This window comes from Nelusetta ayraudi, unplaced genomic scaffold, assembly GCF_046127955.1.
Source record: "Nelusetta ayraudi isolate G7.1 ecotype Tasmania unplaced genomic scaffold, CSIRO-AGI_Nayr_v1 ptg000015l, whole genome shotgun sequence".
NCBI lineage: Eukaryota > Metazoa > Chordata > Actinopteri > Tetraodontiformes > Monacanthidae > Nelusetta > Nelusetta ayraudi.
This window is the reverse complement of record NW_027466065.1, coordinates 1,881,468-1,908,440: the sequence shown is the minus strand read 5'-3', so window position 1 is coordinate 1,908,440 and position 26,973 is coordinate 1,881,468. Positions and strand designations below refer to the sequence as shown.

Here is a 26,973-nt window from a genome sequence, read left to right as displayed (position 1 = left end):
TCAGAAAGGAGACTGGAGGAGGATATTTTGGAGTACCGGAGGGATATGAATACAAAACATAAAAGCAATAATGCAATTACGACAAGAGAAGCCGAGGCTGCCGAGAGACTTGGTTTCTAATTTTTGCTCAAAGTGAACATGGCCTTCTTTTGAAGTTTGAAGTGTTGGTGTCTTCATTGGGAGCAGCCTTGATGGTTTCAGAATAAATCCTGCAGTGTTGGGATGCTTTGTTTGGGCCCCGCGGGGACGCATAATTACCAGTTCACTTTCACCGTATCGGGTTGGTCAAAGTGTCTCAGGGTCGCGGTGGTTTCAAAAAAAAAAGACAAAACATCAGTGGGACTCAGTGATGCCCCCTGCAGGATGTCATTCCAAATTTTTCAGGCTCAGCTTCTCAAACAAAGATTCGGTCAAGATTTTTTTTTTTTTTACATTTTTGCATCGTGCGAAGATGCGCAAGAGTTAAACGTAGCCAGGAATCTTATGCAACTCCTGGACGTTACGTAAGTCGTGCTTCCTTTTTGTCCTCCGCGGCTCCCCGTACCCATTCCCCCAACGAGCCGCCTCTTTGAGTCACAGCCCGCGTCGCGCAGATTGATGAAAGTAGAATTTGATCTTTTCATCAATGCCCGTCCTTGCTTTGCTCTCGGCTCCCTCGCACAGGCGTCGGCGTGGGAGGTTCAAGGTTGCTTCTCAGGCAGGAAGGCTGAATTCCTCATCTGGAGTCTGTTTGAAGCGTGATCGGTAAAAATAAATAAATATATTAAAAAAAAAAGAGGAGGTATGGATTGTAATCTGTAGTTTCTTTGATGGAAAATGAAACGAGGAGCCCGGTGTTTGAAGCGGAGGGCAGCTCTGTGGTCGTTGGAGGCTGAACCTTGCAGCCGCGACTGTTTGGCCAGACGCCAAAATATGAGACAAAAAGAAGGAGGGAGGGGCGGAGCCTGATGGAGCTTTGTCCCGCAGCCCAGACCCACCGCCGGGGCCTAATGGCTTTCTCTATTAATAAAAGATAAGCAGTCAATTACTGAGTTGTCAGAGTGGCTCTGGAGACGACACGGGCGGGTGGGAGGAGCTTGACCCGTACAACAGGCTCCGCCCACTGAGTCGCTAAACCCCAACCTGTCCCCGACTTCTGTTTTTACAGCGTCCGTTTCAAGCCTCCTGTGAAATGCCATGTTGCTCCTTCCAGACAATAAAAAAAACCTGGCCGTCATCACTCACCTAACCTGTGGGGGGAGGTGTCGGCGTCCTTCGCGACATCACAACGGGCTGATTGACCCAACTGTGTGTTGGAGCGCAAACTTTGCTAAAAGTGGAGAAGCTCAATGTCGTTTCCATGATGAGTTGTAGACACTCCTGTATGTAATGTTCACAATAGAGGACCTTGAATGTTCAAGTTGTTTGCTGGAGAGACCAGGAGGGAGAAACCAGGAGACGAGTTCAGGGAAGTAACGCCGCCACCACCACCACCTGTGTGAAACATGTGGAAAAAGACATCAATCAAACAACAACAAGAGCTTTATCCTAAAATCAATCCACCACTTTAAAAGGGACATTAAAACACCAGACAGCTCCTTTAGATTTATTTGGCGGGGGAGGCATAATGGATTCTTTTTCCTCGGGTGAAGCTTTGTGTTGCCATTTAATTTCTGACGGCTGCAATTTAGTTTCGATTTAGATTTTTTATTTATTTTTTCTTACTCCAGACGCTTTTTTTTTTAATGTTTTTTTTTTAACATCTTTCTTTCTTTCACCTTTCGAGTTTGAAGCTTCGATTTGTGCTCATTATTAACCTGCTGCACACATAAAAAAAATTCAAAATTCTCTCTCTCTCTCATTCATACACACACACACACACACACACGCACACACACACACCCAATGCGGCTTGTCTTGACTGAACCAATTACAGCCGCGCAACTTTGGAAGAAAGTCAGCTGTTGTTTTCTTTCCTCTCGTTGGCTCCTCACGTTATCCTTCAGTTTTTAGCCTTTTACTTTCTGAATCTTTCCGGCCTCCTCTCGGTCATGAATAGTTCAGTTCAGGCAGCCGGAGTCCCCACTGAGCTTGTGATGAAACGCCAGGGTGTGAGCGGCACTCTGTGATTTCATTAACCAAACAAGAATTGACTTTTATCGTCTTTGTGTTTGTGTTTTCATAGGAAACACTTCAACTGATTGGCTTGGCTGTTGTTGTTACCGGGCAGGTTTTGGGAACGGCGCGTCGCGCCCACCTCCCGCTGCTCGGCTGGCCTTCAGTCGGAGCTTAATGATCTACTGACACACATCCAGTGAGCAAACACGAGGCGGGACGGCTGGAAGTGAGGCGGCGGCTCGGGACGGCGATTCAGACTTTGCCTCCAGTCGTCTGTTTATTATTTATGAGACGGATTCTGCTGCTGGAACTGCCCTGCTTTCCCTCTTTGCAGAGACGCCGGGGCGATTCAAGTGGCTTTTGTTGAGCTTGGTGGCGATTCCGAGCGTAGAATGCCACTCGCCCGCACGCGCGTCGCCGTGAAGCCCCTTAGTGTTTGTTTTACGTTAAAGTGGGAGCTGCTGCTGCCAGTAAAAACTCTCGGAGTCATGAGTAGAATGTTAGCATGTTTTTTTTTTTCATCTCCAACTTTGCTGTTTGCGGGTTAATGCTAGCTAAGCTAAGCTAAGCCTGTTAGCTCCTGGCTCCTAAAACAATGTGTTTGGGAGTCTCTTCCTCACGTGCACGTGCTTCTATACATTGACTGAATTGTGGAGTGTGTGTACTGTGTGTACTGTGTGTGTGTGTGTGTTTGTGTGTGTGTGTGTGTGTGTGTGTGTGTGTGTGTGTGTCATCCCGCAGCCCAGCACGCATTCATTCAGTAGCATCTTCCTGTCAGACCTGCCTCCCCCTCTCTCTCACTCCCTCTATTTCTCCCTCTCCCTCTCTTGTCAGACAGGTTGTGCTTCAGGAAATCTATTTTTGGCCGACAGTGTGTTTCTAATCTTCAGGACCAGCACACACACACACACATGCGCGCACACACGCGCGCACACACACACACACACACGCACACTCCTGTGCTCCGTCACTTCACTGCACCGTCTCCGCAGCCAGCCGGTAAATCCCACAGCTGAATATTGAATGAGCAGCTGAGCGCTGGAGAGCCGGCGGCACACGGCTGAATAATGGGAAAGAACCGCAGCCGACTGATTAAAGTGTCGGTGTGTTCGTGCGCGTGTGTGAGTGTGTGTGTGTGTGTGTGTGTGCGTGTCGCAGCTGCTTTGTCTTCCAACCACACTGCCGCCCGCCTCTGACCTTTTTTCCCCCTCGATTGCCACAACTTGCACGCCACTGTAGGATGCAGCGCGAGGAGTCTGCAGGCCGTCCTGCACAGCAGCAGCGGCAGCAGCAGCGGTAGCAGCAGCGGTAGCATCGGCTCCACAGCGCAGCACAGTGGCGATGGCGGTGGTGGCAGTGACGGTCAACGCCCCCTCGGGGGGCCGCGGCCCGTCTGACCGCTCCAGTGTCCAGAGCAGCAGCAGAATAACTGAACCGTGGCATCAGGAGAAATAACAGTTCATTATCTTAGCTTAGCTTAGCTTAGCTTAGCTTTGTGCTGAGCCTGATATAAACATGTTAAAGAACTGCAGGTTTGGACAGGGACTAAAAAGAGCTCTCAGGGGGCGGACCAACACCTTGGAAATGTGGTGCTGCCACTAGTGCCCTGTGTGACATCACAAAGGGGCTGGACTCCAGAAGTCTTGACACACGCTCAGCAGCAGGAAGGTAGAGCGTCTCTAACTTGTGGCGAGTTCACGGAGCAGAACAGAGACAAGAGTCGATTCTTCTTCTGAAACGTAAATCGAAGTCCGGTCCCCCCCCCCCCCTCCCCCACTCCCCCCCCGAGTCCTTGTGCCGCACCGCCGCCTCTGAATCCTCTGCATTCTCGTTCTGAGCCGCAGCACATTCACCTTCGCTGTCAGTCCGGCCCTCTGCGTTAGACGGAGGAGAAGGAGGCGGTAATTGGGAGGTTGGCAGATGTTTGAAAGCGAAAACCTTGACGAAGACGTGTGCGCGGTTGCTGTGGCGATGCAGCGACGCCGCCCCCTCCTCATCTGCCCCCACCACCCCCACCACCACCACCACCACCACTCCTCGGCCTCCTCTTGCTGCGTCCTGCTTAAGCCCCGCCCCTCACCTCATCGGGATAATGGCGAGCCACAGCAGGGAAGAAGGACAAAGTAAAGACCCCCTCGGTCGCTGCCACCTGATCCAATTCAGAGCTTTTCACACAGTCGCCACTCGGCCTGGACGCTGCGCTGAGCCAGAAATAAACATGAACGAGAGCTCTTGTTTTGTTTTGTTTTGTTTTGTTTTTTTGTTTTTCGGGGGGGGGGGGTCAGTGAGAAACTCATGACAAATTAAAACACGATGGTCACCGTCTGGTTACACAGCTGAGCAGGTAAATGTCTCCGCTGAGGAGCTGTGACAGGGTGTGGCAGAGCTGATTCAGCTGTCAGTTCAGGTCAATGCCGTTCAAGAAACATCCGAGAAAAAATAAATACCCTGCGCTCTTTTATGCTCCCTGATGAATTTTAATGTTGGCCTGCTGCTACTTTTGCTCCTAAAGATTCAATATCAGTCTGGGAGAGGCAGCCAGTCCGGATTAATGTGTGTGTGTGTGTGTGTGTGTGTGTGTGTGAGTGTATATATGTATATATATATACACACACACACACATACAATATGCATTTATATATGAATATATGTATGCATATTCATACATACTGTATATGTATACATATATACATGCACACAAATATCAGACCCCTTTAAATTTTGCAAACTGCTTCTCCTCCCTCTCCTCCTCCCTCTCCTCCTCCTCGTCATCATTGTCCTCTTCCTCATCCTCCTCCTCCTCCACCTCACCGAGCCGAACCGTCACATGACTGATGCGCTCTGAGACGTCGCCGGCAGCCTCCGGCCTCATTCCGCCGTCCTGCTGGTGTCTCAGGTTTCCCTCTGGGCCTGACAGGCCAGCAGCAGGGAGCACGCTGGCACCTGTGATCTCTGCTGCTGCTGCTGCTGCTGCTGCGTCTCTCTTGTGATGTCCGAGAATCCACACAGATCGTCTTTCAGGATGTGCCTTCTTACCGCATGTGTGCAGTAAAGATGTGTAATCCCAGCGTCCGCAGTTACAGTAAGAAGCCGCCGCCTCAGACGCCGTCCTTGACCCGCACGACCCGACCTGAGCGCTCCATCCGCAGCTGCTTGTTCAAAAACACACACACACACACCGTTGCGGCAATTACCCACAAGTCTCTTGGATTCACCTGCGGAAAAGTGATTCAAGTCCGCGTTGATACGATGCCTAGTAATTGGCTCCCCGAGATGCAGTGATGAGGAAAAATTTCTCCATTTTTCAGGCCTTGATGGCAGCCGCATATAAGCGCGCCTTTGCATAAAGGCGTCGGCGGCTGAGCCACGATCCAATTTAGCAGCTGCCTTCAGGAGGCGTTGACGTGCAGGCGGCCGGCTGGCCGTGTCTTGAAAGCCAGATTATGTGCACGTCCGTTTCCCCCCCCCCCGATGAATAAAAGAATAATTGCATGAGGACCGAGGCCGGCGTGAACTCTGCTCTCCATCAGCCAGGAGATCCCACAGGTGTTGGCACGGATGAAGAGTCGTGCTGATGGTTCTCTTCTTCACTTCCTGCTAGGAAAGGCAGCAGGATCGCTGAGATTCCGGCCTGGAAAAATCTCACGCATCCATCTCGTCACACTCCCATCCACAGAGTTTTTTTTGTTTTTTGTTTTAAGTTTTACACAACTAATTAACGAAGGAAGAAAAATTGTTGAAGACAAGAAGAAGAAGAATGGATGGGAAGTGATCGCAAACCCTGCAGCTGCTAAAGGGATTAGCTTGAATGCTACAGTTGTCGCTTTGTCATTTTGGTAACAAAAAAAAAGCAACATCAAAGTTTTTTTCCGCAGAAAAAAAATGTTTCCACTTCTCTCGTGGCTGTTTATTACGAGGCGGATTAGGACAAATCTTAGAGTTAGACTGTGAGCTCTCTGCTGTCCATGCTGCCATTTTGAGTGTTTTCATATTAAACATATGACTAATGAAGGACAGTGAAGGCTTGGCTTCTGTTGATGTTTTCGGCACCTCATGTCGATGGGAGGACTTTTGCGGGCTAAGCTAGCATTGACAGAAAAGTTCATCCAATCACGTTTCCCTTTGCTTTTATTTAGTCTGGTTTCTGTCCAAGACGAACATGGGACAGAAATCCAGCGCAATAATATATGATATACTTGCGTCTGACTGGAGAAAACCCCTCCGACGAGGTGATGTTTCTCCCAGCGCAGCTCCCTCTGAGGGGATGTTTCAGGGCGTCTTCTCACCCGAGACGTTCGCATTTTTCCTGCGTGAGTCACCCGGTGGGCCGTGCACAGAGGAAGTGGAGAAGCTTTCGCAGCCCCTGAGTGGAAAACACGGACGCGGTCGGAGTGACGGCGGGCGGCGCTTCTCCGGATCCCCCCCACCCCGAGAGACTCGGGAATATGGGTCACCGGAGCTAAGCGACACACCGGGGAGGAAGAGGAGGAGGAGGAGGAGGAGGAGGAGGAGGATGATGAGGATGATGAGCTGGCAAGAAGACGAGGAACAAGAAGAGATGCTTCGTCACTCCTGTTCGTCAGTACTGCAACGTGGACGTTAGAACAACTGACAGGTGTGCAGACAGTGTCACAGTTCGTTGGTTGCTCCTCTTTTAGTTTCATTTGTTTTATATTCTGCTTACCCCCCTCCACACACACCCCCCGCCCCCCGCTCCAAGCGCTTAAGAATTACTTTTAATCTGCGAGTTCAGGAGTTCAGAGCCGCGTCGAAGTGAGCACATCATTAGAATGATGGCTGGAGAGGCTGATCTCTGACTGGCAGAGAGCCAGAAAAGTTTATAAATGTTAAAAAATGTTTTTGAGCGCTCAGATAAAACCTTGAAGTTAACCGACGGCGCTGACGCTTAGACCGACCTCGTGGGTTTTATTCCGGATGCCATGAAATGTTCAATATCTGAATCCAGACACTTTAGAAGTCCCGGTGTTCAGTGTGGCAGAAGTCAGGGCTTTTTGAAGTCTTTAACTCGCGTTGCATGTATTCACTCAAACAGGTTTCTGCTTGTTTATCGCTGAGCCGCTGAAGACGAAGGCGAACTGGCTCTAGCCGGTGGGACGGAACCAGTCTGAGCAGTCACGCCGCAGGGGGCCCCCGGCCCCTCGGCAGGGGGGCAAAACAACTGGTTCAGGGGTCAACCGGCAGCGGCCGCTGGTGGAAAAACATTAACAGAAATATCACGGCTCTGGCGTAGACAAACAGCTGCTGGTTTCACCCAAATCATGAGCCGCTGAGACTCAAGCAGGAGCTTCAGAGCGCGTTTTGCGGTCCGCTTGTTTTTTCCCTCTCTGATTGCTTCTGGCTGACTCGGAGTCTGTCGATCCACTTTTGCCTGCTGTTAGCGGTCAGCAGCGGATTTGAGGCGGGATGGGGGGCGTTTCTCCGACGAGCTCTGCTCTCTTTTGCGATGCCTTCAGTGGAACAACTGAACCGGAATGGAAGAGGAAGGATGAGAAGGAGGAGGATGAGGAGGAGGAGGAGGAGGAGGAGGAGGCGGCGGCGGCAAAGCGTTGATACGTCGAGTATCAAGTATCGAGTTTTGTCTTGATGCCTCTCAGCCAGCAGAGTGAGGAGAGGCAGCAACCAGTCTGCATGTGCACTTGTGTTTCTTCACATTAGCAACTCCCAAAGTACCTCAAGGCCTTCATCATCCCTCGTGGCCCTCGTCATCCTTCTGTGTGTGTGTGTGTGTGATGTATGCGAGCGCGTGTGTGTGAGTGTATGAAATGAATGCGCAGCGTCTTCCGATCTGCCGCCGCTCTCGTGTTTCAAGCCCCTCAGGGACTCAGATCCTCCTTTTGCCAGTCAACCAGTCAAACCATAACCGGACCAATCAAAGTCCTCGGGTGTAGGAGGGAGGCGGAGCCACGGCCAGGGTTCACTTCCTGGAAGAGGAGGCCGCTGCACGACGCAGACAGAGTCCTGGCTGTACCTCCGGTGACTTCGCCAGCGAGTGACATCGTGAACCTTTTTTTTTCTTTTTTCCTGTACTTACCCGAAGGCTTCCCGTCAGCTTCTGACGCAGATCAGCGGTTTTAAATGTCAGCGGCCGCTGGTGGCAGCGGAGCCACGTTTTTATTCTCTTCTGTTTTCTCTTCAGAACAGTTGGTGTGTCATAGTGACGCTACATTTCCACACCAACGTGGGCCCAGCCGAGCTGATGGTCCTGTTGTTGAATTGCATTTCCCCGATGGAAAAAAATGAAAAAGGAAAACCTGCTGCAATACAACACAAGGGATTCCTAAATTTCATAGAAGGTTCAGAAATATATGCATGTGTGTGTGCGTGTGCGTGTGCGTGTGCGTGTGTGTGTGTGTGTGCGTGTGCGTGTGCGTGTGCGTGTGCGTGTGTGTGTGTGTGTGCGTGTGTGTGTGTGTGTGTATACAATATATATATGTATATATGCATACATGTGTGTGTGTATATATATATATATATATATATATACATACGATATATGCATATATATGTATGCATATATACATATACATATATATATACAGTGTATGTATGCATATATATGTATGCGTATATATGTGTGTAAAAAAAATAATAAATAAATATATATATATATGTATACATACAGTACATATAAGCATTTATGGAGCTCTGTGCTCTGGCAGCTCAGCCGCACTCGTGTTGATAAAAACTTTATTAAAGATCAGGATGATTTCCTCCTTTGTTGCGACACTGAGGTGAGAAGCGCCACGTCTGAGCCGAGCCGACGCGTCCTCCGCTCCGGTGGCGATAAGGCTACCGGAGCCCCCAGGCGCCGTCGCTGACTAGACGTCACGCCTCGGCGGAACCGGCGGCGAATGCTTGAAGCCCGCCGAGGATACGACCGTCTTGAGATACGACGGCGTGAATCCTGGCCGTTTCCCACGTCTCCTTTAGCTTTTTTTTATTTTCTTTTATTTTTTTGAACGTTCAAGAAATTGCGCATTAAAGAGCCTTCCAAAGGAAAAAAAAAAAAAAATTCAACATTGGATTGGATCAACAAAAGCAACTGGCCGCCATCCAGCTGATAAACAGATGAAAGTGGCAGGAAGGCTCCACTCTGGAAAGGTGATACGCTATTAGCTTAACGCTTTCCTCATCCTCAAACATCTATTTAAAGTTCCAGTGTGTGTGCGTGCGTGCGTGCGTGCGTGCGTACGTGCGTGCGTGGCAGTGTGAAGTGCAGAAATCTCATCTTGCTGCCGCGGCGACTCCATCTGCACTCTTCAGCTTTGTTTTTTTTTTTAAGACAGCGAGAGAAAATCCAAGAGATATGGCTGAAGGTCAGAGGTCGTGTTGACTGAACCTTCACTTCCTGCTAGTGTGAGACTTTTCTTCTGCTGATCTCCCAGTAGGTCGGCATAGGTTTTTGCCCTGAGTTTGTGTTTATTACAATTAAAAAAAAAAAAAAAAATCATGTTTTTTTTTTAAGGTCCCATATCAGAAAGAAAAATCACTTTATTTTTGTTTTTTATCAACAGTATGTGTCTCCTTCCTGTTAGTGAACTCGTCAGGAACGAGATAAGCCCATCATTTCTTTTGGCCTGCTTACCAGATCTGAAAGTTTGAAAAAGAATGTGGAATGCAGCCCTTTGTGATGTCACGGACTGCCGTGTTAGTGACCATGCCCACCAGCCTGCCGTTGGCTCCTCCTCCTCAGACCGCCTCCAGGTTGTCCCCTTTTCAAACACTCGGACGCCCGGGCAAAGAGCTCCAGTTGTACATCGGGAGGCTGTAAACAGCGGGCTAAATCGGCCGTTTGCCGGAAATCGGCACCACCGCCGCTGAACGTTAACCTGAGCTGATGTCCTTTGATTCATAGAGCCACAGTGTTCCAGTTCTGGAGGAAAGTTCCATCTTGCTCTCAGCTCTCGTTGTTTTCTCATTTCGCTGAAGGTGAATCCACACTTCATCCAAAATCTTGCGACAGCATGACATTTTTCGGCCTTCTGCAGAGCGTCAGCAGGGGAACATGAAGGATCTAAAATTAGCTGCGTGTGTGGTGTGTGTGTGGTGTGTGTGTGTGTGTGTGTGTGGTGTGTGTGTGTGGGCTCTTCCTCCAACAAAGTGCGCGTCCGCCACAGAGCCCCACATGTCCGGCCTATTGGCCTCAATCACTGGGCGGCGGGGAGTGAAAACCGAAGCCACACTCATTGCAATGTTCAGCTATTTCGGATATGACGACATCACTTCCTGTTGCTTCACCAAAGAATCAGTAAATAAATAAATAAATCATTTTACAAGTAAATAATTGAATGAATAAGCCTTGCCAGTGGCCAGAGCTCCAGGATCAGGACCTGTTTTTGTTTGTTTTGTTTTTTGTTTTGTTTTTTGTTTTGTTTTTTGTGCATTGGTCCATCACTGAAGCTCTGTCTCTCTGACCCTCTGACCTCTGACCTCAATTTTCTATCGTCAGATGGGAGATGATGGGTTGACGTTTCTTTTTCCTGGCCACTGCAGTGTGAAGGTGACAGAACAAAGTTCTGCCCCAGTGCTTCCCGTCCATTTGTGGTGGGGATGATTGATTTTGGATGTTTCTGCCGAGGTTTATGGAGCACGCCGTGACAGGGCGCCACTTTTCACAATTGTCATTGGGAGGGGTAAAAAAAAAAAAAAATCAATGGAAATTCAGACAATTCAAGCCAAGGCTTCAAGTCAAGTTTTAATGAAAGGAAAGGAGGCGGAGCCACAGTCCAAATAGTTTTTTTTAATCTATCTGTCTATCTGTCCACCTGCCTGCCTGCCTGCCTACGGGAGGATTGATCCACTCTGCCCACTGATATTTTTTCTAAAGCCAATATACAGTGAGGAAGAAGTGACCTGCTGCTGATCATCAGCTCAAACTTCACCAGTACAAAGAGTGTCACAATAAAAAGCGAACCACTGATGGACGTCATCGCCACCACTCAGTGCAAATCCTCCATCAGTCTGAGAACAACACGTTTTTGTGGCTTGAAAAAAAAACCTGTGGGTGTGAACAAAAAGCTGTGAAATGTGTGTGTGTTTTTTTTTTTAAATATATAAAAGTAAATGAATAAATATAATTGCATTTGGAGGCGGGTTGCTCTCAGCAGAGGTCCTCTTCAGAACGTCAAGTGTTTTGTTTTCTGCCCAAAAAACACTCGGAGACCAGAAAACCTGCCTGACGGGGAACCTGCGAGCTGATTGGCCGGCGCGGAGTGCACCGTTAGCCCAGCAGCCGTGCTGCCGCCACCTAGCATAGCTGAGATAGACGAAGCAGTGGGCTCGGAAAACTCTGTGGCAGAATACTAAGTAGGGGGCGCAAGAATGCTCGCCATTGTCCGCCCGGCGACAATGTGCGCCTTCATTGGCTCATTGTCCCGCCCCGCTAAGGAGGGGGTGGGGGGCATGGTGTTTGTGGGGGGTGGTGGTCTGTTCTTGGGCTTCTGGTCTCAGCTGAGCACCAGAAAGGTCTTCATTCAGTCTCCTCAGCTATGGTGGTGCTAACCTCCCTCCATCCTCCCCACCTTCACTGTGATTGGCTGATTGACAGCCCTCCGATGTCACTCGTGGAGCAGACAGGTCAAGGTGAACGGCAGCGGGAGATTGTGGGACACTTGTTTTTCTTTGGGATGTTTCCCGCCCGGCCGAGCGCTCTGCGTTTTTGCGCCCCACGCCGCTCGAAATAGCGCAATTAGTGAGGCGCTAGCTTCCACCCAAGGTCGCTCTCTCTCTCCCTCCCACTCTCGCCGCTCCTCGCTCTGCAGCGTGCTTCGCTCAAGCAGCTTCATTTTTTATTTTTTTTTGTTAACGAGAGAAACTGGAGAAAACGATTCCGAAAGACCTTGGATTTATCTTGTCCGCCGGAGCAGTAAAGAGAGAACTAAAAAGAGGGGGGAAACAGGGTAACGCTAGCCCAGCCGGTTAGCATCAGCATTGGGTTCAAGGGAGAACTTATAAAACATTCCAGACTTTTCCCTCAAGGTCTTTTTTGCAGAATTAGTCAGCAGAGTTCTTTCATGAATCCAGGTGAGGTTGGCAGTGTGGGACTGACTGACCCTCTTCTGCACACCGACCCAACCACAGGGAAGGTTTCAGATGCAGAACGCTGCCACAGCTCTGCCTGTCGGAGCGTTTGCGGCTGAAAACCTCCCTGGCTGCCGCTGAGGAGGCTGTCGCCTCCTGCCGAGCTGCTTTCGGAATGATGCCAGAGTGATGTCACTCCAGGGGAGGGCCGGATGTTCAGTGTCTGGGTCCGGACTGAATGAGTCGGTGCCTCCGAAAGAAAAGGTTTTTTTTTAGTTTTTTTTTTTTACTTTTCACTTTTTTGTCTTTGTGAGGAAGCGTCTTGGAAAATCGTGACAAGCTTGTTAAAATACCCCCCCACCCCCCACTCCCTCCGTACACACACACACACACACACACACACACACACACACACACATACAGACACTGCCACCCCTGACTGCCCTGCCACCATCCGACCTCAGCGCTGCTATTCTGCTCCGCTGGCAGAAACCCGTCTGCAAGTCAAAGAGGATTTATCTCAGCCCGCTGCTGAGAAAGAAAGCAAGTGTGGGACTCGTCTGTGATCTTTAGCCAGCTCTCCCTTCGCCGCTCATCTGGGGAGCACATCTCTCATGTTTTACTCTTGGAAACAAACATCCTGGCAGCTACCTAATGTTGGTCTCGTTTTTATTTTCATATATATATATATATAAGACAAAAAGTACTAAGTGGTAGAACAAAAAAATCTACAAGAGTACATCTAATGTGAAAAAAGACACTGAATTTCAAACTTATAAATAAACTTTTTTTTTAAACTCCTTTTTGTGTGTCTGTTTTTTTTTTTTCTGCCTTTGTAGACTGTGCAGTCTGACTCTGAAGAAGCTGGTCGTGATGAGGGAACTGGATAAGGAGCTGATCTCTGTGGTGATAGCTGTTAAAATCCAGGTATGCTACAATAAAAGCCTAAATGAGAAAAAAATAGATCCGCGTCACTTAATAAAATGTGCCACATTTTGTGATGAGGCTGCTTTGGGTTTGTTTTTGTTTTTTTAAATTTCGAATTCTGCTGAATAATTTATGCAGTAGCTCCAGGTGCTGAGCAGCCTGCTGAATTTAACACCCACCGTCATTTTTCTCTCTGCTTGCTTCTCAGGGCTCCAAGCAGGTCCTGAGGTCCCATGAGATTGTGCTGCCACCCAGTGGCTCGGTGGAGACGGATCTGGCGCTCACCTTTTCCCTGCAGGTGGAACAGATGTTGCTGACCTACGGAGGCTTTAAGGGTCCCGTCTTATACCAGCTTTCAGATCCGTTTTTCGTCCTAGACTTCTGTTCAGCTCTTTCACAGTTATTTATATATGTATAGAAAAAAATCTCTAGGTCTTCAGAAAACAGTGCAATTAGCCCTCTGTTTACAGCCCCCTGCTAAAAATTATTCTCTGTCTTGCGGTGAATCAGAGGTGTTAATTGAGAGGTATCGTGCACCTTGTGACATCACAAAGGGCTAACCTCCGGGTTGATTGTCAGAAAGTGTTGGTGAAATAAATTTTGCTGATGTGGGAACACACAGTTCAACACACAGTTCAAATGTTGAGGACTTAATCTGCTTTTTATTGATTTGATTATATTCGAGTTCCTAATTTAGACTGTCTATGAGACGGTGTTATTTTTTCTTTTATGATTTGCAATGTGCCAATCATTTCTTCTTGCCGTGGCTCCTCAGTACCCGCACTACCTGAAGCGAGAGGGCAACAAGCTGCAGATCATGCTGCAGAGGCGCAAGAGGTACAAGAACCGGACCATCCTGGGCTACAAGACGCTGGCAGTGGGCTCGCTGGACATGGCCCAGGTGCAGTGCGCTGACACACACACACACACACACACACACACACACACACACACACACACACACACACGGGCCAAGACGAGCAGCCGCAGCAGCTGACTGAGCACTTTGTTAAGGTCCTGGCTGCCGTTTCAAAGATAGAGGCCCATCTTCTCAGTAAATCACGCAACTGAAAATAAGCTTTTCCCGTTAGCTGTAGCCGCCTAGCACGAAAATAATTCTTACTTTGAAATACTTTGCACTTTTCTCAAACTGATTCATCATGTTGCAAGTGTCAGTCTGAAAACAGTAAAATCGGTTCTCCTCTGAACTCGTATGGGTCACTGTGACCCGCCTCACTCCACAGATTTCAGGACAAAACCAGATTACGGGCAAAAAGCGACTTGGCGTCTGGTGTTTCCGCTCAGCCGGGGCTGCGGAGGTCCCAAGTGGCCTCCGAGGCCCAGTGGAGCTTATTAAGGTCACATATCTGCGGCTCAGGGGAGACAGAAAAGCTCCCACTTGGAGCACAGTGGCGCCGGTGCAGGCAGTCAGAGCCGGTGCTGGCTGCACGGTTCTGACTGTCTGTAGCTAAACACAACACCGGAGGCCTCAGAGAGAAGAGCCGCTTCTCTTTTTTCCCCATTTTTCTTAAAAATAATCCCGGAATGACTGTGGCTCGTTGAATCTGTCCGCTGGGTGTTGTGTTTGGTGGGCGGGCAACGGGCAGCAGGTGGGTTTTGTGGGCTTGCTCCAGGAAGCGGGTGCAACTCGGCGGGTTTGTGGGTAAAATTTGCCGTCAGGTTTCACCTCCAGGTAAGCGTTGGTTTTCACACATCTCGTAATTCGAAATGGATGATTCGGGAAAACGACGAGTGACGCAACCAGGAAGTCGTTAGCCTCGCTTAGCTAGCCGTAGCAGCTGGAAATGGTGGAGGCTGCCACAACGTCGCTGGTGCACCAGCGGGTGTTTCTCTCCTTTCCAAAAGGAAAAGGATGTCAGATTCTGATCAAACTGCAGTTTACAAACTAGCAGGAGCTTCCTGTGTTTGTCACCACCACAACCACCACCTGGCTGCCGCTCTGCACTGATTGCATTTCCCCCCCCAGGAACAATATTTTCCTCCGCTTATGACCCCGGCAGGTGATGCAGCACCCGACGGAGGGCGGCCAGGTCCTGCCCCTGTGCAGCAACCAGAAGGACATGATGGGCAAAGTGGCAGAGATCTGGATCTTCTCCCTGTCCAGCCAGCCAATAGACCACGAGGAGGCGGCCCTGCAGGGGGGACAGAAGATCAAAGGCTCCGGTACGCCGTGTGTTCACTGTGCAGAAAAAAAAAAACAAGGGTGAAATTTGCCCGAGGCGCCTCCTTCACCTTCTGCACTCCGCCCCCTCACTTCCCCGCAGATAACTACTCGGACGAAGAGTACGAGAGCTTCTCCTCGGAGCAGGAGGCCAGCGACGACGCCCTGCAGGTTCAGGTGAGTCACCGTGGTTCCTCTGATTGGCCGCCGGCAGCGCCGCCGCCGCCGAGCCACAGCGGCAGGTTGCTTCAAGTCTGCTGTCGTCTCAGGATCTGGAGGACGACGAGTACGACGTGAGGAAGCCAAAGAAGCAGCGGAGGTCCATCGTCAGGACGGCGTCCATCACCAGGGTGAGAGAGCCGTCAAGAATCTGTCCGTCCGTCTGTCCACCCGTCCATTTTTCATCCGTCTATCCAACCATCATTTATTATCCTACTGCCTGAACATCCATCCATCCATCCATCCATCCATCCATCTGTCAATCTATCATCATCTGTCAGAGATCTGCCTCTCCATCTGTCCATTCAATCATCCATCCATCTATTCATAGATAGATAGATAGATGTACTTTATTCTATCTATCTGTCCTTTTTCCACCTGTCCATCCACCAGTTCATTCAGTCGTCCATCCATCCATCATTCATTCATTCATTCATCCATCCATCCATCTGCCCATCCGTCCATCTGTCCACCCATCCATCCAACAGAAACCATTGCTCTGTTACCAACTCACTCGGCTGTCAGCGAAGAAGCCAGATTGGCTCACGCTGAGTGTCGCAGTCGGCTGGGTCACCCAATCACCATCTGTGTTTTATGATCAGACGTTCATTGTGTTTTCTCCGGGCCTCCTTCCCTGTTTTATGACTGCGCAGAAACAGACGTCTGAAGCATTGCGTCTGTCTTGTGAGTCTCCAAATTCTAAATTAAAACTAACAAACAAAAGAACAGCAATCTCTCTCTCTCTCTCTCTCTCTCTCTCTCTCTCTCTCTCTCTCTCTCTCTCTCCCTCTCTCTCTCTCTCTCTCTCTCCTGCATCGATCTCTCCTGTCATTTGGTATTTTCCATTCGTCTTCCTGGCAGCTTCCGCAACGCCATCCGACAGTTTTCATCGAAACTTTTCTTCTTTTTTTTTTTATGAAGCTGCGTGAGCGGGGGAAAAGATTTCTCATTGATTTACATGAGCAGCACGCAGCAGCTGAATCGATAACGAGCCAGAGTTGCAAAAATGTAACATCTTGCGAGGGGAGGGCGGGGAGGCGGTGAATGATGGCGGCTGTTCTAACTGGGTCACTGGCTGACTGACGGCTGTTCTTCGTGCTCCTGTGTTGCAGCAGCAGAACTTCAAGCAGAAGGTGGTGGCTCTGCTGAAGCGCTTCAGGGTCTCCGACGAGGTGGGTGCTTCTGGCTTCTGGCTTCTGGCTTCTGGCGAGCTGGAGGAGGAGGAGCTGCTGGGGATGTTACAGTGTGTGTGTGTGTCTAGGTGCTGGACTCGGAGCAGGACCCCGCCGATCCGCCCCACGAGGTGGAGGAGGAGGACCTGGACCTGGACAGCGTGGAGTTTGAGAACCCCAGCGACAGCGGGCCGGAGCTGGACGACGACGACAGCGTCCTCAGCACCCCCAAACCCAAACTCAAGTGAGGCTCCCGGGTCTGGCCTTCATTTCCCATCATTCATTGCCTCTGCCAGGGATCTCTTTGGAATTTGATCCGTAAATCTCCATAAAAACACACACATTTAGCCCTCTGTTTGCAGTCTCTCTGCTAAAAAAAAATTATGTTCCATTGGACTGGCCACGTGTTTAGAAAGGGGACAAAAACAGGGCGGTCCCAGGGGGCGGAGCCAGCATCAGCTTTGGGTATGTGGTCACAACCTTGGGAATGGTTTGAGTGCCCATTATGACATCACAAAGGGCATACTTTCACAACTGGAGACAGGCTGGAGGTCACTGATGAAGCCATCGGCGAGCTGACTTGTCCATCATCCGGGACCTTTTTAACAGAAACGATGACCTCGGTGGGTTGCCAGGTCCAAACCGTTTCTTGTCCTCCCCCTTCAGGCCGTACTTCGAGGGTCTGTCCCTGTCCAGCTCCCAGACCGAGATCGGCAGCATCCACAGCAGCCGGAGCCACCGGGAACCCCCCAGTCCGGTGAGAACTCAGCTCCACCCGCCTAACCACACCTTCCCCCCCTTCACATCCCCACCTCCCTCAACTCACACCACGGGTTCAACGCGGAGGCCAGGCCGACTTTCCCACCAGCAACCGTGGAAGCGCCGCTGTGTTTGGGAAACGGCGGGAGGTCCGGTGCAAGTTGTTGAATGAAACAATAGCAGAGCCTCAAACCAGATGGGGTTTGTTTCTCTTCTCGCCGTCTCACTGACAGATCGACCCGGACAAAACCAAGTGCGCCGGCGCCAAGTTCCCAGATGACGGCGCGTCTGACAGTGCCTCGTTCGTAAGTGTGAGGGCAGCCGGCGAGCGTTGGCAGAAACAACACAAAAAGTCAAATGTTTCGTTTTCAAAGAGGAAAATTCATAAAAGATCCGTCGGTGTTGTCCTCTAAGCTCTTCCTGTCTCCCCTCAGGAGCAGCCAGAGGCTGTGACTCCGACCACTGAGCTGGAGATGGACAACATGGACACATTCCTCGAAAGACTGCCACCTAGTGGTAAAATGACCAAGACCGAGTCCCTCATCATTTCATCCAACAGGTACTGAAAAATATTACCATTAGCTCGTTTTTTGTTTTGGCAGTGCCATCGCTGGTTATGTGCATTCATCTTTGTTTTCCTCTTCTTCCTCTTCTCTCGCTTCATTCCTCCTCCCTTTTCTCCCCTCCTCCTTCGGGTTCCTTCCCACACAGGCAGGAACCCAAGTTGGCAGGTAGGCGAGGCCGGAGCACGTCGTTGAAGGAGCGCCAGCCCAGCAGGCCGCAGAACGAGAGGGCCAACAGCCTGGACAACGAGCGCTCCCTGGACACACGCTGCCACCTACAGGTCGGAGGAAAAGAACTGCTGGCAGCCAAATAACCCAGCTTCCTGTTTTTCTTTTTCACTGGATGGGGAAAATACAATTGGGTTTCACTGCGCCATCCAATCGAAACGCCTTTCTTTCCCCGCCCATCCCAGATCCCAAGAAAGACGGTGTACGACCAACTCAACCACATCCTGGTGTCTGATAACCAGCTGCCTGACAGCATCATCCTCGTCAACACGTCAGACTGGCAGGGCCAGGTGAGGAGCACCTGCACTGGATGTGCAACAGCCAAACTCTTCTTTGCTAAACAGCATTACTTCCTCGTGTTTTATTTTTTAACTTGAGTTTCTTCTCCTCTCCCAGTTTCTCTCAGACATGCTGCAAAACCAACACCTGCCGGTCGTCTGCACCTGCACCACGGCCGACATCCAGGCCGCGTTCAACACCATCGTCTCCCGCATACAGAGATTGTGAGTTTGTCCGACTCACCTCCTCCTCCTCCTCCTCCTTCTCCACCTCCTCCCCCACCCTCTGTCCTTCCTCCTCCTCCTCCCACTGCTTTTTCTTCCCTATTAAAACCAAACGCTATCCGTGTCGTCCTTGTCCGCCAGCTGCAACTGCAACTCCCAGACGCCCATCCCCATCAAAATCGCCGTGGCCGGAGCGCAGCACTACCTCAGCGCTGTCCTCCGCCTCTTTGTGGACCACCTCTCCCACAAGACCCCCAACTGGCTGGGCTACATGCGGTTCCTCATCATCCCGCTTGGTTGGTGGCCACCTTTAACCCCCTGTTTGGTAGCCAGCCCTCTGTGTATTGCCTTGCGGCGATGTCGCTTCGTGTTCTGAAACAAATTACAGACTTTGTCGGGGGTCCTAGATGATCATGAGGCCTTTTTTTCTCACAGATTTACAGTTTTTCATTTGTCACTTGCCGCTATTTTAATAATCCCCAGCCGGGCCACTTTGCATTTTACCTCAGGCGCACATCCGGTCTCCAAGTACCTGGGCACCATCGACTACCGATACAACAGCTTGTTCCAAGACGCAGCCTGGAGGGACCTGTTCCTCAAGCCAGAGGCTCCCGTTGTCGGTGCGATCTCGGCGCCGTCTCGGCCAATCAGTCGGCCGCTGGTTTTATTCATTTTCACTTCATGGAGTCAGTAGTCGTCAGGTTGCTCTTGTGTGTGTCTGCAGCCCAGGAGAGCCCGGACGTGGTGTCCAGAGTCACTCAGTACATGGAGGGAGCCAACGGCGCCCACCAGCTTCCCATCGCCGAGGCCATGCTGACCTACAAGCAGAAGAGGTAGGTGGCGCTCTTCACCCAGGGGTTTAGTCTGTCGCTGCAGGCATTTAGCTCCAAATGCAGTTGTTTTTTTTGTATCCTGGGTACATTTGACGAGTGGGCGGTTCGCTCCGACAAAAAGCTTTTAGGAAAACGGGGATTAACAGTGCAGCGGAAAAATAACCAACCATCTGCAAAACATCAGCCTGCTTCTAAATGACACACATATATAATGGAGTGGTTCCTTAGTTTGACTTGTTTATTTTAACTAATGTCAAGTGCACTAGTGAGGATGTCTGATCTGTCTTTTTACACACCATTGTCTGTGTGCGTGCGTGTGTGCGCCCGTCTGTCAATAACACAGTCTGTCTTTTTGCTGTATGTTTTTCTTTTCTGTCTCCGAAGGAAAAAGAGCTTTCATTTTGATTTTGCAGTAAGGTATTGTGGTCGTTTTGAGTTTCTGTCTCTCACGTAGCCCGATGATTCATCCGCTTTCTGTGTCGGAGCCCTTTCCCCTCCTCCCTGAACTCTGCTGGAGCTTGTCACTTTTAACAGCTGCCGGGGTCACGTCTTTGGAATTACATCCCACTTCCTCTGTCACGCCACATGCCTTGACGTGGTCATCGGCAGTAATATGTCAATAAAAAAAGAAAAAAGAGGCTCGGCCTCAATTGGATGTTTGAGCTTTTTGCCTGATGAGGGAGGGATGTCTAGTGAGCAGCTGCTCCGCTGCGGTCCTCCCAGGTGAGACTGGCCCGACGCATGCTGATAAAAGTGGCAAGAGTCCTGGTGCGGTGGCCGTGGACTTCCTGTTTCCTGTTTCCTCCCTGCGATCTCAGCGTGCCTCCATGTCTGTCTGTTATCCGTCTCTACAGAGGAACTTCGGCCTCCTGCCAGCTTCTCATGTTCACGGTCGAGATGGGATATGTCATTAACCATGGGATATGTCATTAACCACTGCAGTTAGAGTCTAATGGAGTCAGCTTATCAACAATGTATATGTAGAAGTATCAGGTACATTGTAATGTCAATTTTTTTTTTATCATAATCTATGTATTATGTTATTCTGGTGTTTTATTTGGGTTAAAGTCACATTGCATTACTTTACTTTAGATGCTATTTACATAAACAAATCATATTTGGTAAGAGTTTAAATTTTAAAAAATAAGCCAATAATAAATTAAGACATTTAAAAAGGGGACTCATTTATTTATTTTTAATATGTATTTTCATTTTCAAGCATTACTTTGACACACACGAAGCCGCCGCCCACTCTCCGCATCGCCACGACAACCGAGTTTCAAGACACGCCGGTGCCGCAAAGCATGTGTTGTGTGTTCATGGACGCGGACTGACGTGCACGTGCACCTCCTAACAGTCACATCGCACCCTCTTACTGAGCCGCGTCCGGATTTAACACGTCGAGCCAGAAAGGTCACGTGACCCGCGGCGACGTAGCAGGCAGACATCCGGCTCCTCCTCCTCCTCTTCCTCCTCCCCCGCCTCCTCCTCCTCCTCAGTTCAGACGTGTTTTCGGGGTGTTTGTTCCTCTTTTTTTTTTTGGTGACCCTCTGCAGACGTGTCCTCTCTCCTCTTATCTCCCCCCCCTCCTCTCTAGTCTCTCTGTCTCCTCCCTCGGGGGGCGATGGCAGGTTTCCTCAAGGCAAGAGCAACAACCTTTTCACGCCATCCTCTTTATTTATTTTTTTATCATTAGGTTGTTGTTGTTTTTTTTTCAGTTTTTCTTAACCCGTAGCGACAGCCGTAGTGAGTAGAGTCACTCAGGCTATTTTTCTGCCCGCCGTCAGGAAAATAGATCACGGGAGGCTTGTAGAAGTAGCGATGCACTACCACCTCTGCAGGTAGAGCATGACACTGGAGACGTGCTTGGACGTAGGTTGGTGCTCTTCCTTCTCCTTCACCTCTGTCTGACCCGGCTGCTGCTGCTGCTGCTGCTGCTGCTGCTGCTGCTGCTGCTGCCCCCTCCAGGACTTGCTGCCCCCTGAATGTCGGGAAAATCGGCCTGTCGGCTTGCATGTTCTGCCCTCTTTTGGTTTGGTTTGGTTTTTGCTTCCCCTGAGGTCCCGAGAGGCCTGCAGAGTCGGGAGCTGAAATCTGTCATTTCTGTAATTCTTCTTCGGAGGCTTGAAGGTCCAAAAGCGCGGCATGCTCTGCAGCGGGAGGCTCCGCAGCTTCTCCAGACGTGAAAACGAAAAGGCAACACTTTGCCGCGACTGAGCACCAGATCCAGTTCTGACTAACTGTAGACGCCGCCTCCCTCCACTCTGCTCATGCCACAGCTGATTTTTCGCTTGTAGGACTTGTTCCTCATAGAATCAATTAGGTTTGCTGTCTGCATTTCATATTTCTGTTCTTTGTTAAAATCCAGATTCATTGATTTTTCTTTTCCTCCTCTCTCTCTCTCTCTCTCTCTCTCTCTCTCTCTCTCTATTTGACCTCTGCTGCCTCTCCACAGCCCCGATGAGGACTCGTGCCAGAAGTTCATCCCTTTTATTGGGGTAAGAATCCTCCAAGAGGTCGAAACATTCTACCTGTTGTCACTGTGGAATCAATTTGCATGGCTACTCATCTAAAAAAAAAAAATAAAGACAAAAAATAAAGACCCCAAAAACAGAAAGAACACATTTAACACCTCCCCCTTGGCTGAAGCTGATAATTAAATCAAGAAAATTCAACAAAAATTCAAGGTGGTCTTGGAGGGCGGAGCCAACACCTGACTGGCAGTGTTGTCAGTGTCCTTTGTGACATCACAAAGGGCACATTTCTTTGCACACACTTTCTTTTTAAGCTGTAGAAATAAAGGATCAGCTTTTTTGGGAAGTTCACTGACAGGACACAGGACAAGTGTGGTTTTAAAAAAAAAATAAAAAAAAGATTTGTAAGGCTGATTATGTCACTAATTTAGCTTCTTATATCAACCATCTAAGATTAAAAATCCTTTTTTAAAAAAAAATAAAAAAAATCTTGCAGATGGTGAAAGTCGGCATCGTGGAGCAGACCTCAGCGACGTCAGGCAAGCAAAGAGACGCTTTAGACTTTTCCAAGCGTTTGTTCTTCTGCCACAACAACAACAACATCCTAGCTGTTATTATTTGGTCGTTTCTTTTCTTTTCTTCTGCCTCAGGAGACTCTGACGATGCGGCGCCGCTCAGCTCCTCGCTGCTCTCCTCCACCCCCCCGCAAGTTTCGCCCGCTTTCAAAGAAGCGTCGCCCACGCCGCCCTCCTCTCCTTCGGTCCACACCAGCTTCTGTGCCTACAGGTAGAACGTCCACACCATCCATCTGAGAAATAAAATATGCATTTTTTATTTATTTTTTTCAATGTTGGCTTCGAAACTCGACAAAAAAATATTTTACAGAAGAAAAAATGTGAGTCTTATTACGGAGAGCTCTGTCTGTGCAACTTTCTGTTGAATTCATGGCTTCCTCCTTGTTCTACAGCAGCTCTGCAGGTCAGGCGGAGCTGATGGGCCTTCAGGTGGACTACTGGGTGGCGCCCGCCGAGAGGAAGAAAGACGTGGAGAAGCGGGACTCCTCCACCAAAAACACGCTCAAGTGCAATTTCCGCTCGCTGCAGGTCAGCCGGCTGCCACTAGGGGGTGCAGAGCCCAGCCCTCAGCCCACCATGTCCATGACGGTGGTGACCAAGGAGAAGAATAAGAAGGGTGAGTCCCTAAAATAAGGCTGTCTCTAGCTACGGGTGCCATTGCTAAAGGGGGAGAGGCACCTCTGACCCTATGTGACATCACAATGGGCTGACTCCCAGGACTGCATTTTTTTTAGCACGCTTTCCTTTTAGGCAAAATCAAAAGGGATGGACTTTTCTAGTTCCTGACAGGACAGAGTCATAGATCTTTGGAGGGAAAAGTAGATCTTCATTGTGCGTGAGTGAGTGGATGTGATTGGATCAAACCTTGTCTGACCCCGGTGTGTGTGTGTGTGTGTGTGTGTGTGTGTGTGTGTGTGTGTGTGTGTGTGTGTGTGTGTGTGTGTGCTTCTTCTTCTTCCTCTCCTCCTCCTCCTCCTCCTCCTCCAGTCATGTTCCTGCCAAAAAAGAGCAAAGACAAGGAGGTGGAGTCCAAGAGTCAGGTGATCGAGGGCATCAGCCGCCTCATCTGCACTGCCAAACAGCAGCAGACCATGCTGAGAGGTGATTTCCATTTTTTATTTTATTTTATTTTTTATTACCAAAATTTCTGAGGATTTTTTTTTTTTATCATTTCTTTTTGAATTTTATCGTTGTTGTCATCTGGAAGCTGAAGCACGGCGGAAGGAATAGGAGAAACATATTAGTATCATGAAAACTCACACGCATTTCAGGTGCTGCTGAGTAGATTATTTTTTTTAAATATATATCACTCGTCCATTCTGAACACCCAGTCTTGTTGTTCCACATTGTTTTTCCGAGCACGGTCTTGTTTTCCACTCTGGCTGACGTCTCTCTGTTCCTCCCTGCAGTCTCCATCGACGGCGTCGAGTGGAACGATGTCAAGTTTTTCCAGCTGGCGGCGCAGTGGTCCTCCCACGTCAAACACTTCCCCATCGGTATCTTTGGCCACTCCAAAGGCCCATACTAGCAGCGAGACCCTGACACTGAGGACAGCGCCCCCTGTTGACAGCCCTCCTGCCCCTCCCCCTCGCCCTTGCACACCTCACCTGCTCTGCTGTTTAAGTTAAGCTCCTGCTCTTATGCGTCTTCAACTCGTCCAGTTATTTAATCTTTTGCGTGTTTTTAAAAAAAAAAAAAAAAAAAAAGATTTTTATTTATGTATAAAAAAAAATAAAACAAATATATCTCCAGGCAGGGCTGCCAAGGGAATTTTTTCTTTACCCTGCTTTTTAAAAGAGAGAATCCTGCTGATGTTTAAAGACTTTTGAGGAAAAACAAAACAAAAATGCGTTAATACTTTAAATGACTTCTAACCTTTAACACGCTGCTCGAGTGCCCAGGTTTCACCCTTTGCCGTTATTTTGTTGTTTGAATTTGGCGAAGCACAGGACATTCAATTAAAAAAAATAAAAATAATTAATATTAAAAAAAATAAACAAAAAAAAAAACCTACCTAAGCTTTACTGGTGGTAAAGAAAAAGACATGATAGAGACCGTCGTTCATTCATGGAGAAGAAGAGTTATGTGCAATACACTGAATACTGCGGAAGTCCCAAATTTTAACTCTGAACTGTTTGAAGATTTCAATCTGCCCTTCCTGTGCATTTTACTTTCTCTGGCCTTCGAGTAAATTGGCTTGAGGTTAGAAAAGCTTCTGCTTCAAACTGAAACCTAAAATAAGAATTTTAAGGTTAAAAAAAACCCCCACCCATCTCACAAGCTGAATAGCACAAAATGAATCATTGTATAATTACTACAGAAAGAAAGGTATACAGTAATATTTTGGTAAAGCACGTAAATATGCTTCTCCACTGGGATTTAGCTTATGTTGTTTAGCTAGCAGTGGATAAGCCTAGCTTTGCACTGACAATGGAAACTGATATGGCTTAAACTGACAATTTTTTTTCATGAATTACAATCCGATTGTGTGCAAATGCCAAATTGTGAATTTACAGGAAATGTTCTGCATTTTATATTTACATATATGTAAAATGCATAAAACGGGAAGTAAACATTCTTTCAGCCCTTTAAAACCAGTTGCTAGCAATTTCCTTCCAGGGAACTCTGGATGATAAGTTGTCTGAAATCAGAGGACGCGGGATTCTGACCATTTATTCCACTCCTTAAAAGAAACTTTGATCAACAGTCAGTTAGATGTTCTACCAAACCAAAACTAGGCTAGCCATTGTTTCTTCTCTCTGTGTTTGGCTGATCGAACGAGCTGCTAGCATTCGCTTTACTTTATTCAGCGAGAAACCCTTCTTATCTCCGACTCTCAGCAGGAAGCAAATGTTGGTCCGTTGTATCGTTCTTAAGCATGAGATAGAAATTTATTTCCCTTTGTGTGTTGAAGTTTGTCAGAAACAACAAAACCCCGAGCACCACACTCCTCTGAAGCACTCCATATCTTTTTGTTTTCATTTTCTTCCTTTTTTTTTTTAAATTTGTTTTGCGAAAACGAAAATGTTTGTTTTGCCAAAGGAAAAGATCATCAGCTGCAGCTCTGTTACCCGGTGTGGTATTATAGAAGAATTAATAATGTAGAGGTGAATGTACTGACGGTTACCTATATATGTAAAGCACTTTCTAAATGTTTGTCCACGGTAGATTAGTTGCGTTCCGAACCGAGCCGGGAATCTGCAGGTCTGCCTGACTGTTGTTTACAGATGGCACACAGACAGACAGACAGACGACACGTCTGTCCCCGAACTGAGCTGAACGACAGCACAAGCAGTGGTGTTCACAGCTTTTTATTCTTATTATTTTTAATAACAATGATAATAATAATAATAATAATGATAAGAATGTTATTATTGTTTTTGAATAAAACCAACCCACCTGTATCCTTTTTAGTGCTGTGTAATATCACTTTATGCTCAGTGTAAAATCCTTTTGCAATTATTTACATGTCGGTTTAATATTCTTCAACGTTAGTTTAGGACGTGTATGTGATGGTAACAAATTTGTCAAAAGCATTTTATTTTCCTTCACGCTTTTATTGAATGTTAGGGATAAAAAAAAACAAAAAACAACCTTAAAGTATTTTTTTTTTTCATGGAATTTCTTTAAGTAGCAGTTTCACCATAACATTTTGCCAATTTCTTGACAAGTGCCTATAATGCTTGAACATGAACAAATCAGCAGAAGTAACAGGTCTGTGGCTAACATGGTGCTGATTCAGCTCAGACGACTGCAAACTTTTATCAAAACGCTGCGTCGGTAGATTTTTTTTATTTTTAAAGAATATGGCGCACTGGCAGTTCAAACGTGTGGTTGAGTTGACCAGTAGAAACACTTGGAGCCCATGTTGTGTTGAGCTTTTGTTTGTTTGTTCCTCTTGTCCGCTATATGTTTTCCATGTTTTTTCATGTCTCAAAGAAATCCCTGTTGAAACTGAGTGTCCCCAAAAGACGACCACTGTAATCCCAAAACTTGGAGTAATAAAACTACTACACACACTAAACTTTGATCTTCTTCCTGCATTTATACTTTTTTTTTTTTATTATTTATTGTGGCAGGCCACAAAAAAACAAAAGCTCTGTCAGATGCTGATGCTCCTATAAGTGCTCTCGTATTAAACCGTTAAAGGCCCTCCTTTTAGGTATAGCAGCCTCTAGTGGTAAGAAAACACATGGCAAACACTGTTGGAAGTTAATAGACTGTTTTCAGCTGCCGTCCCACTCGGTTTCACGTCTCGCTCGCAACGGCTCTTGAGGTCAAGGTGAAAACGGACACCTTGTGCTGATTCAGAGTTCGAGCTAATGTGGACACTTTGTGGCGCAGTGTTTGCCTGCTTCCTGGTACACCTGCTGTTAATCTAATTATTAGTAAATGATTAG

General features: G+C 48.3%; 2 protein-coding genes across 6 annotated transcripts in view; one reads left to right on the top strand and one right to left on the bottom strand.

The window, feature by feature from the left end:
- The window catches only part of pacs2 (phosphofurin acidic cluster sorting protein 2), a 37,928-nt gene extending 11,331 nt beyond the window's left edge, over positions 1-26,597 (top strand). Inside the window, exons 2-25 of one of the 5 annotated variants that reach the window (XM_076023340.1) lie at positions 12,978-13,065; positions 13,274-13,363; positions 13,841-13,966; positions 15,087-15,249; positions 15,351-15,424; positions 15,517-15,597; positions 16,582-16,638; positions 16,728-16,882; positions 17,305-17,395; positions 17,631-17,702; positions 17,832-17,956; positions 18,109-18,241; positions 18,374-18,478; positions 18,585-18,691; positions 18,833-18,987; positions 19,201-19,311; positions 19,416-19,524; positions 19,909-19,941; positions 21,980-22,022; positions 22,495-22,537; positions 22,649-22,784; positions 22,966-23,189; positions 23,561-23,674; positions 23,983-26,597. In XM_076023340.1, coding sequence (XP_075879455.1) covers positions 12,978-13,065; positions 13,274-13,363; positions 13,841-13,966; positions 15,087-15,249; positions 15,351-15,424; positions 15,517-15,597; positions 16,582-16,638; positions 16,728-16,882; positions 17,305-17,395; positions 17,631-17,702; positions 17,832-17,956; positions 18,109-18,241; positions 18,374-18,478; positions 18,585-18,691; positions 18,833-18,987; positions 19,201-19,311; positions 19,416-19,524; positions 19,909-19,941; positions 21,980-22,022; positions 22,495-22,537; positions 22,649-22,784; positions 22,966-23,189; positions 23,561-23,674; positions 23,983-24,101 — 2,554 coding nt within the window. In that variant the 3' untranslated portion in view covers positions 24,102-26,597. Of the gene's footprint in view, positions 1-12,977; positions 13,066-13,273; positions 13,364-13,840; positions 13,967-15,086; positions 15,250-15,350; positions 15,425-15,516; positions 15,598-16,578; positions 16,639-16,727; positions 16,883-17,304; positions 17,396-17,630; positions 17,703-17,831; positions 17,957-18,108; positions 18,242-18,373; positions 18,479-18,584; positions 18,692-18,832; positions 18,988-19,200; positions 19,312-19,415; positions 19,525-19,908; positions 19,942-21,979; positions 22,023-22,494; positions 22,538-22,648; positions 22,785-22,965; positions 23,190-23,560; positions 23,675-23,982 lie in introns of all 5 variants that reach the window. The other 4 variants (XM_076023339.1, XM_076023338.1, XM_076023342.1 and 1 more) reach the window with 4 other exon arrangements.
- Positions 1-26,973, bottom strand: part of dmac2l (distal membrane arm assembly component 2 like) — a 373,839-nt gene that overhangs the window by 102,278 nt on the left and 244,588 nt on the right. The window lies entirely within an intron of this gene.